The sequence below is a fragment of the Salarias fasciatus genome, chromosome 1 (genome assembly GCF_902148845.1).
Source record: "Salarias fasciatus chromosome 1, fSalaFa1.1, whole genome shotgun sequence".
Lineage (NCBI taxonomy): Eukaryota > Metazoa > Chordata > Actinopteri > Blenniiformes > Blenniidae > Salarias > Salarias fasciatus.
Genome location: NC_043745.1, coordinates 17573948 through 17585356, shown reverse-complemented (window position 1 = coordinate 17585356; position 11409 = coordinate 17573948). Strand labels below are relative to the sequence as shown.

General features: G+C 39.5%; 1 protein-coding gene across 2 annotated transcripts; it reads right to left on the bottom strand.

Moving 5' to 3' along the window:
• Positions 1-636: 636 nt before the first annotated feature.
• ctsba (cathepsin Ba) lies at positions 637-7482 on the bottom strand. 2 transcript variants are annotated; one of them, XM_030089114.1, is made up of 11 exons: positions 7325-7482; positions 5031-5158; positions 4877-4962; positions 4521-4635; positions 4253-4368; positions 3660-3745; positions 3374-3520; positions 3022-3138; positions 2782-2910; positions 1578-1659; positions 637-1357 (listed from the first exon to the last, which is right to left on the bottom strand). In XM_030089114.1, exons 2-10 carry the CDS (start codon positions 5151-5153, stop codon positions 1586-1588), a joined length of 993 nt encoding a protein of 330 aa, XP_029944974.1. In that variant the 5' UTR covers positions 5154-5158; positions 7325-7482; the 3' UTR covers positions 637-1357; positions 1578-1585. The 2 variants fall into 2 exon arrangements, with proteins under 2 accessions (XP_029944974.1, XP_029944983.1); XM_030089123.1 differs by having other exon boundaries at positions 2782-2914; positions 3026-3138.
• Positions 7483-11409: the final 3927 nt, after the last annotated feature.

Sequence of the window (11409 nt, the reverse complement as noted above, 5' to 3'; positions counted from 1 at the left end):
ACTCGCGATCATTCTGCTTCTGGATTTCACAATGAAAACCCTCTGACTCTCCACACGCCTCATCAGGGTCCGTATCAGCAGGACGCACATGTCCCTAGTTCCGGACGTGGACCACAGTGAAGAATCACAATGTCAATAACAGTGCTCATGTTAAATGCGCAATTAAAGACTTGCTTTCTTTGCCTTGTGTTAGTTTAAATTCTGTACCATAAAGTATGCAGGCCATGTCAGCACTTTATGATGTTTGTAGATGTTTAACCATAAAATACTAGTCAATTAGTCATTCCATATATCCATCTTTTATGTTAACCTGACACGCCAGATGGACAGTTTCATGTGTCCGCCACGGAGCAGGATTTCAGGAACGGAATCAGGCAGGCCCATCTGCTGTGCAAGGTTACTTTTATATGGCTTCATCCAAAATATGGTTACAGGGGATGACTCCAGCTGTAACTCCAGGATTTCAAATTTTTAAATTGAATCAGGTTTTAGACATTATCTAGAAGTGTTTAAGTTTTTAATCAGTGCAAACTGAAGTATTCACAATAAACATCAGTGGCTTTTCATTTTGAAATCACATTATTTTCTAAATTAGGAGATGTGACTTGTACAATCAGTTAAAAGTAAACAGACAAGTTGAATGAGATCCCATAATAGGGAACAATTCATCAGTTTATTTCAAAACAGAACAGATTCTTGCCAAAAAAGGGCAAATATAGGCAGACAAAACACTCTGTTTCAAATACTGACAAATGCATCATCTGATGTTTTACTACATCTAAAATAAAAACCCTAAAAAAATCAATATGAAAGCTGAAATCACCACAAGCTGGAAACATTCACACAGACCTTACTCAGTCAGTTAGGCGGACATTTATATTTGCATTACTCTGAGATTCCACACTATTTCCACAGGGGCAAACAAAAGTGGTGTGGGGCCAAATCTGATCACTTATCTAAAAATCTGCTTAAGAACAAGTCAGGTAAAATAAAATGAAAGTGCATTTTATTACGTGTTTTCTTCCTGTACAACTCTAATAAAAACAATGTTCGAAATGAAAAAAAAAAGGAAGATCAGCAACGGTTTACATAGAATCTACCAGATTATCAGTGAGGTTTCGTTTACAGGCACGTTGTTGCTGTCGTTTCCCATCTGCAGGTGAGGCTCTACCAAGTGAAGGCTGTGTGATGTTTTCATACGAACAGAAAACCTTATGACATTTGTGCAAAGTGATCAGTGAGCTTCAACAACAAATAGAAGCAGTAAGAGTGGGATTTAAATGTTGTCAATGTTGTTCTGTTTCAAGAAAGAGGAGTGTGTCGCCCTCTACTGTCGATGTGACGCTGCAGCTCAAGCCTGCAAGAAAAAGAAAAAAAATTGGAAGTCAAAATCAATGCTTTAAATTCTTTGATGAGGTCAAGATTTGAAACAGGATGAGCACACGTATTTATCTTCAGACTGAAAAGGTGATGATAGTTCATGAGATCCCCACGAGGAAGGAGTAACACAATTCCGGAGTTGTTTATTGAAAAACACAGATTGGTTTGTTCTCCATTAGAACTCGGTTTGGTTTTACCTCAGGTTTTACTTGGGAATCCCTGCTACAATCTCAGACTCGATGCCGCAGTGATCCGATCCACGGAGGATTTTAAAGAATCCTGGTGACCACAGGCAAGAAAGCCAGTCAAACTCAGCATCAAACACCAACACATCAATAACGGTCATATATATGATCAGTAACAGGTGATGTAAATAACACTGAGGTCTTTATCATAGCTCCTATTCGTGGTTGGGATATATTAGGCAGCAAGTGAACATTTTGTGTCAAAATGGGTAAATATCGGAATGAGTGAGTATGGAACCAAAATGAGAGGTTTTGAATATTGTGTCAGAAGAATATTTTCAAAACGTGTGTTGGTCTAATAAAACAGACAAAATACTACTACTGCAAAAAAAAAAAAGCGCAAGCCCACAATGTAGATTTTTTTCTGATCTGAAGCCAGTTTTTTCACTGTTTTTACCAATCATGTCAAATGAACAAAGTTTCCAGATTAAGTTTCAAAAATAAAAATAAAATGATTAAAAATGACAACATAAATAGTTGTTCATTTGATTAAAAAAGTCGCTGTCACAATTTTGATCTGCTTTAAATGTATACCTTACTGTCAAAAAAAACCAAAAAACATCTGAGTTAATGCGAAACGTGGAGTTTAAGCATTGACTTTAATGTCTCAGTTTTTGATTCATCACTACAGTAACTGAATCTGAGGCTTCAGAAACTTGTAAAACATGAGAAACTTTTAATGTCTGAACGCAGGTGTGATATGCTCCTGGTCTGAAAAAGTCCCTGCTCACAAAATTACATCAAAACATAAAAGATTTTTCAGTTTTTAAGTGTCAGGTTTCACAAATGATGTGAGGAAAGTCATAAATCTATTCGGTGCTTGACAAACCTTATGCTATTCTGTAGTTTAAATCTCAATTGTATTGCCATTATTACTGTAAATGCTGACATTCATTTAGTGTTTTTTTACACCAAAAAATAAAAGGGTAAATAAGAATTCATATGTGACGATATATAAAAAAGGGTCTTAGATAGAAAATGTCAATAAGTAAAAGTAGTACTAAAGTGAAGCACATATAACAAGGGTACAATGTTAAGTCTGAGAAAAATGGTCCTTTGATAGCTTGAGGCTATTGTTTAGTGAAACATTACACTCAAGTTTTAATAAATCCAAATCAAAACGGGTCAAATAAATAAACTCTCCATCTCTGCTTACCATTATCACCCCAGTCAGTGTTCCAGGAGTTGGCGCAGAGCCAGTAGGGGACGCCGTCCTCCACGCCCCAGCCCATTACCTTGATGGCATGTCCACCCAGAGCGGAGCCAGAAACGTGCTGGTAAACGCCTGAAGAATTAAAAAAATTAAGTTAATGAATACACAGAGGGAAAAGACAAATAAGAACTGTTACTCTGATCGGCAGTGAGTGAAATGTTGGGTCGGCGTCGACTTGCTCACCGCTCTTATAGAGCAAAAAGTCCTCGTAGACTGTAAACGCTCCTTCTGCTGGGCCGTTCTTGTAGAGCTCAAGCTGAATTTCCCTCTCCTCGGACAGAACGTTGTAAGCTGTTTTACCTGCAACACACTGTGTGTGAGGACCTCCTGTATGCATGTTTGTTCATCAACATGAAGGTTAGAATCATATTTAACCGTAACAAAGTTGTAACTGTGTTAGAACAACCTGAATCTCTGATACAATCAGATTTTCTAAAAATCTAAGAATCAAGAGGGTCTCTTAAGCATTAAAGCTGGAAATGACAGTGAGGATGCAGCGATGTGAGGGATGATAGAAATAGAGTGAATCATTTACCGTAGTGCTTGTCGGCTGTGTAGCCTGGGGTGTAACCAGACTCGCATGAATGGACACACTCCGGTGTGTCGCCGCCTTCCCCAGTGCACGGAGGCCTGCTGCCGTTCACATGGTGCTCACAGGGGGCGATGGTGTAGGGCCGGCAGCCTGGGCGCATGGAGACACACTCAGTCGCACAAACACACAACTTTCTGCGATCCTTCTTATGGGAATATCACACTGGTTTCTGTTCGTTAAGATCAACTTAATCCTACCGATGTTAACTACGTCCAAGACACAAACTCACCAATATGGGAGTCATACAGGCCTCCAGAGACAAGGCCCTCCTTGGTCCAGAAGTCCCAGGCAGCTGTCGGGTATCCGCCATTACAGCTAAAACCCCAAACAAAAACAGGCAATACATTAAACACTCTGTGTATTCACCTTCACATATTTAGACCACACAGCGCACAAAAGTGAGCTTTCATCAATATATGATGAACGACAGTAAATAATTGCTATAATCATGTGAAATCTCCCAACTCTGAACTATGCGGGACTGAATATCAGTGCAGGTCTAAAACAAACGTTCACGCAAAAACCCACTGACTTTCTCGACTCTGCAGCTTGACGGTTTTCACAACTTTACTAACCACTTCACCACTGAGCCACTCACTGACCTCAATAATCAATGTACTGAACAAACTTGACTTTATGTGGGCCAGTCTGCGTCGGTCTGCTCTCTACAGGTTGGCCGAGTGTATCTTCGTACCCAATCAGACTTCTTTCTTTTTTCCACACAATAATTTCCAGCTCATTTGAAATTTCTCGTGGCATGACTATCCTCCACATGTAGTACGTCACGGTAAAAAGAGAAAAAAAAAGTTCTCTGCATCTCACCCCATGCCACACTCGTCACAGCAGGTCAGCAGATCCTGGGCAGAGATGTCCACACTGACCTTACCGTTACTGTGGATACATATACGGTCAGACATGGCCTCTGTGGCACCGAAAGCCTGAAGGAAACAAGCAAGACATGCAACTTTGAAACAGTTTCCCACTCTGGAGTAGCATCAAAATCAGACAACGGCAACACGACCGCCGCTTAGAGGTCTTTTTTTTTTCCTGATTCTAAAGACGGTATCTCTGAGGTTTTTGATGTTCTCACCCAGCAGGAGCCACAGGAGCCCTGATCTCTGATCTCCTTCAGTGTGGGGCAGTTGGGCCACTGGTCTCTGGGGTCAAACTCATCAGGGAGCTTAACGTTTCCAGCGTACTGAACCCTGAGGAAGAAAACTGCTGTCACTGTGTGTTCCCATATACTTTCATCGAGTTGTGTCTCATATAAGTACGGTAATCAAATATCTCCCTCAATGATACTGAAATCAGCGTCAAATTCATCCAGATCACCATGAAGATGAAGATGAAGAAGATGAAAATAAAATGTCTTATGCTAACATTCACTGTGCTGATGTATATTTGTTAAACTTTATAACGATCAGAAAAATAACGGCTGGAACTCACATGATAGGCAGTTTTGGTCCCTTCAGCCATGTCCCGCAGAGCTTTTTGACATAGCTGTAGTCAGCGTTTTTGAAATTGTGACCAGCCTGCACGGCAAAAAACAACATTTAGTCTCAGTGACTGACTTCACATCTGTGAGGAAATAAAAACTTACCTTCCAGGTTGTGTTCAGCTTGTTGATGTGGTCGATCATTTCACTGGACAGAGGCCGGAGCTGAGGCCTGGCCAGGCTCAACGCCAAGCTGGCAGCCAATAGCGAGAGCGCTGCACGCCACATTTTGGCTGAGAAATACAGAATTCTCTGTTATTCACAGTGCGTGTACTCTGAACTACAGGAACTTAAGAGTTTCTGAATCACTAAAGCTGTTCACAAGTGAGCCGATCTGAATAAACGTGGTTGTGTGTCTCTGTGATGGACTGGTCGTCCGTTCAGGGCCACGCTCTGCCTTGGACCATGATCAGCTGAGATCGGCTCAGAGGACACATCAGCATGAAGCAGAACAGTTTGTGAAAACTCTAAAGACTTCAAGCATGACATTAGGCTGAGGTATTCCAATGTTACACTTGAAAACATGTTAATTCCTACTTAGACACACTCCTCTGGGAGCTAGACCGGTGCAAAGAACATAAAGCTCACAGCTGATTAGAGACCGTCTCGTTGGCTGAAACTAGAAGTGGAGTCAAGTCAGTCAAGGACTCAAACTGCATCAGAACACCCCGAGTCAACAGACCGACAGGTACATTCTGCACATTCTGAAAAATAAATCAGGTAATTCTATGGTTCTAATGTAAAATAATGTCAATGTCAGGTGAGTTGCAGGGAGAAAGTATCATCTATGAAGCAAATGTGAAAACACGGGGGTGTTTCACAAATGGCTCCAGAGGAAAAGAACTTCTCTGTGATGGGTGAGATGCATTAGAGATCGCAACACGTGATAAAGCAGAACCAGAGAGCGCCTTTTGAATGAAAAGAAACTAAAATCAATACTAATGCAGACACCGAGGGGTGAGCGGACAACGCCCTCAGATAAAAAGAACAAAGATCATGATGGGTAATTTGGGTGTTCCCTTTAAAAAAGAAACTGGGGCAGGTCACTGTAATCTGTACAACATAAGTGACTAATTTATATGTTAAATTCCCTTCCTGCTCTAGTGGGGTAAAATACAAGTCACCCACACAGAAGCATCATCTTACATGACTTCATTATGTGAACAATGTTCACTCTGGATCACAGCCACACCGCCTACTTGTTTGTTGGGCACCTTTAAAAACACGCAGCACACCTGGTTTGGCATGTCCCGGTCTGACAAACACATCATCTGACTGCTTGAGAAACCACTTTCACATCACATGAGTGAGTCTGATTAATGTCAGCAAAAAGTACATAAGAGGAAGCAAGAACTGGAAAAAAAAAAAATCCCCTTCACAAATCATTTTCTATGTTACACATGTACTCTCAGTATGTGGCTGCTTTAGCTGTGACCACACAATTTCTGCACAACCTGCTCGGTGAGCAAAAACATCAACTCCAGAAAGGAAAAAAAAAATCACAGTTTTAGGTTTTGTTCACTTTCTATATGGCACAGCAGTTTCAATCACATCCATGACTATCAGCAGTGTCATAACAGGCTGACTCAGCAGGATTTACAGAACCACAGAACCAGTTCCTCAAATTAGTAAAGCCACTGAGTGTTATATAAAACATGCCAAGCTGAGGTGAGTTAAGGAGAAGCAGCCCTTTGCTGCAGCTCTTATCTGCTTTGGTCGTGAACAACATCTCAGCTTATCTTGGTGACACATATCAATGCTCTACTTGTGTTTTTGCCAATAACTGTACGTATATGAATAAGGTCATGGTCTAGTGAGCCTGCTTCGCTCTCTGTTGGTCTCCAGAGAGATAACATTCACTTCCTCATTTCTTAGACTGCAGGCCTGCTTGTTCTTCTCTCATGTTGACCTAAAGTGAACATTGAACCAGACTGAGCTGCAAATTGAGCTGAATCTTATCACTTTACTCAGGTTCCTGGTTGAATGACATGCGCATAACATAGTCCCAACCTTATTCTCGAGGCAGAAATCTATGAATGATCCAGTTTCACTTTCTATTTCTCTGGCAAACATCAGTGTTATGTTCCAGAGTCAGTGAAGCTTCAGAATTGTAATTTCATGAAAGTGTCTGATAGAGACATGTTTACATGGTTCACATTTACTAAACATGTATAAGCCAGTGAAAAACAACAACAAACCAAGCAGGTCAGATAACGTGACTGGTGGCGGGAACACTTTGTTTCTCTCATGGATATAAACGAAGAGAGACAATAGTATAAATATAAAGCAGCCTGTTTAAGACATAGTCAAGACAGAATGTTACCGGAATCCGCTGCTGACTATCCGTTATATAAAAAAAAAAGACCCCAAATCTTTAAATAACAATCCCAAACATGTACCTGCGGTGGGTTAGTGATCGGTCGGGTGGACTCGGCGTGTTGATCGGCAGCAGGTCCCGCAGACAGAGCCGGACTCACCCTGAGCGGCAGCCCCCTCCTTTATGGTGACTGGAAAACACGTGAACGGTCACATGAACGCGGCTCATGTGACCGGACCGTCACCGTGAACCTCCAGCTCACACTTCTGCACTTTACAGGAGCACTGATCATCTGCAACACACACGGCTACTCAGTATTATTTATAACAAAGCACGAAATCGCATTTTTAATGACGAAAGTTTGACGCAGCGTGACAAAGTCGATGTGCAGTACTGACTCACGGCCGCTAGATGGCGGTGAAGCTGAGGACAAGAATCGACAAATGTCTTCTGAAATAATCGATATTTTGACTCCCAGTAATCTGTGACTTTGAGATAACTCGTTCAACTCATGCTCATGACTGCTCATCCAGTGTTCCTGTTTTAAATGAACTTGCTCAAGTCACCCTCATTTCTGAGACTGAGCTTGTCATTATTTGTCTGAAGTGAGAAGTGAGAAAAATCTCACACATCTGTCTGAGGTTCATTTATCATTCTTCTCATTTTGACATTTAAAGACAATATAATAAAGTGGTATTAAGCTGAATCGGAGAGGTACCATTAGATTATTCTATTCATGCAAGCTTTTTAAATTAGTTTACAAATCTTTAGAGTATGCTAGTGCAGAGTAATTCTGACCTTATAACAACATCTTATAAATTGTGTAGCGGACTATTTTGAGGTTCTTTTTCGTGACTCTTACATCTATTCTTATTTTGTTGAGTGGCATCTTGTGCTATGTCGCAAACTGTCTCTTGCTATTTTTTTTTCTTTCATGGTATTTCTGTGGATCACTAACCATAGGAATTATGCTGATCGTCTCTGTCACTGCTTTCTCTTCCTTCCACCAGTCTGTCATCTGACTTTTATAATGATGAGACGGGAAAAATACAATACACATCCTACCACATTGGCCATTTCCGTAATATCAGATCCTCGTCAAAAGAAGTCAAGCACTTTCTCATTTACCCACAGACAAAGGCCTTAAGATCACACTTCTTATTTATACACTCATGGTCAATACACCGGAGCCATTGTTAGATGTCACAATGTTTTATGTTTATATTTGATAAGTTATTTAGGCATGTATGTGTTTTCATTGTATTCACAATGACAGAAAATTTTAAATTTTTACAAGGTGTTTAATCTCACCTCACAGCAACTTTCAGAGACATGAATGAAGGGGATTTTAGCTTAAGGAGAGATCACAATTTAACTAACTCCTTCTCTTTAAAAGGTTCTTCAAGGGAGTGATGATAATGTTACAATCTAAAAATAATTTTTGATTTAAGCTCAGACCTTGGTGTTCTCTCTGTGCAATTTTACACTAATCTTGATATGGTGCTCGCGAGGAGCCTCCACTGGTGTGGGATGCATGTGTGAATGGGTAAATGTGACTTACATTGCAGAGCACTTTGGGCTGTGAGATCAGTGGGAAAGTACTGTGTGAGTAATTTCATTTACTGTTGAGGCACTTCAGCACCATTTACCATAATTTAACATGAGTGAGCATGAATCTTCCAGACATAAAGAAAGAAACTACAACAGACCAGTCTGAGCTTTGACCATGTTTAATGACTCTATTGTCACATCGATAGCACACGAAATGAGCCAATACTGCTGCCCACAGCATGAGGTGATGTGTGTTGATGAAAAAAGGCTGTCCAGTGGCTATGTGAATTCACACTCAATCAGCAAAGAAATTCACATCTGTCCAAAAAACAATTCCATACGTGAGACACACAAAACTCTGTCTACACGTTTCAGGAAAGCAAATGTGACCAAATACAAAGAACACTGTAAAAAAAATAAAAAATAAAAAACAAGTCAAACTAAAGACACAAAGTATTATTGTCATAAACATCCAGGCACACTGAGCAAAGCATTTTGTTCTATTATGAAGCAATATACATACATGAGACAAGCATGTCTTCCTACAAGGCAAAGCGTTGATTTACGATCAAGCCAAGGCGTCGCTACAGTTGAAAGCTTGTGCAAACTTTTTTTAGACCAGTACACAGACACGTTTCATCTGCTGGTTTATTGCTCTTGAGTACATTCACGCAAGTGTATTTACGACTACAATGTGCATGTGCAGTTAAAGTAAGTGCTTTCTTTTACTAAAGTAGGTACATCTCTCTGGCTGTCTGTATGAAGGACTAACATGCAGTGGCGCCTTCATCCATCTAGTGTCACCATCAGTCTGACACACTTTCATGGAGCTGATCATCCTAAAGCGTATTTTTCTCTGCACTTAAACCCAGTTCACAGTTTATTCTGTCAGTGCTGTCTGCATTTGCTCACCTTTTATTAGGTGCAGGATACTCTTTCTCCTGCTCAGTATGGAAACCGAACTGTGTAACTGTGCAGTTACATTTTCACTGATGCATTTTTGTTTACCAAGTAATACAGTAAATTATTACAATATGCATGAATATAAAAGACAAAAATATGCATGGAAGACAGAACCTGTCAAAAACCACAGTCTATAATTAAACTTCATATATCTAAATAAGTAGTATTCATTTCATATACCTGGATATAATACTAATATGATTTCTACCTGCATTTTGACATTTAATGTCATCGTTCTCCTCTTTGTTCATACATTAGAAATGTTGTTTATAAAGTGACATTCGGTTGACCAAATAGTGAAATTGTGAGCAGTTACATTTTTACAAAAAGATGGGTTAAAAGAACGTAGTGTGATATTGGAAACCATCTGTACTCACGTAGATGTTCAACTCATGGAAAAGTGGAAGAAAAACAAATAAAAGTTCTATAGCAAAAACTATTCAGTAAAGTTAGATGGAAGACTCCTGTAGTTTTAAAATAGAGGTGATTGTCTGCATACAATTCTATGAATTATTTCCAATTACAGAGAGTCACATGGGATGAGTCACATGTGCAGTATGAAAAAAAGTATGACACAAGAAAAGATTTTACAACCAATCAGTGAAGCTTGTTATGCAAAAAGAAACACATGAACGTTGAAACTATACTTCAAAATTGGATGGCTTGGTGTCAGAATAAAAGGTTTTAAATAAGCTAAATTAACCCCCATGGTTCACATTTGTTACTCTGTAATTAACAGTGAAGGCATCTCATTACACTTCACTTGTCACCAGTTATTCACTTCCCTTCTTTCACCAGGTGAAAACAGAACCAAAACCTGGCTGTCACATGAGTCACTTCCTCTCTTTTATAAACGGAACATCGGTAATGTTCTGCAGAAATGATCTATTCATCTTAATTCATCTTTTCTATGTGCCCTAAATACCTTAATTCCATTTGACCATTGGAACATTTGTGGGGCCCAGTCTCTATAGAAGTACAATAAAATGTGAGCATGGAAATGTATCTCAATTCAATCACCTTTTTTTTTTTTCACAGTTTCTGATGTGGAGATTATGATTTTTATTACAGGTCAAAAGCAAGGTCATTAAAAAAACCCTAAGTGATGGATATAATTCAAAAGCCATTAAGAAATAAATAGAAAGATAAATGAATGTGTATGATGATATAAACCTTAGTTAATACATCCTTTAAACCGATATTACTTCATTTCCATTAAATTCCCATGTTACCATTAGTTTAGTTTGCTAAAAGAATGCTACAACTACTCTGTGCTGACTCCTTGAAGTTATTGCCGCTAAGGAAAATTAGCAATAAAGCATATATACAGTAAAAATGTATACAGTACATAATTTTTTTTAAACATTTGCATGTTTGATTGTTTCATGAAAACAATGAGGAACAGTTCAGCTGTCAGGTCACACGGTGTTACAGGGTGACCTCTGTTTGCTCTGGTGTGACAGTGATGAGTGTAAACACTGACCGTGTACCGCGCTGAATGAATGAGGGGGTTTCCTGAAAGCTGGACACAATGTTTGGTATCATCTAAAAATTATGAAAAAGAGAAAAAAAGAAAACATAATTATAATTTCTAAGCATCCTAACAGCAGTAACTTTGAATGCGGAGTTGAGTTTCACTTACTTCATATTTAT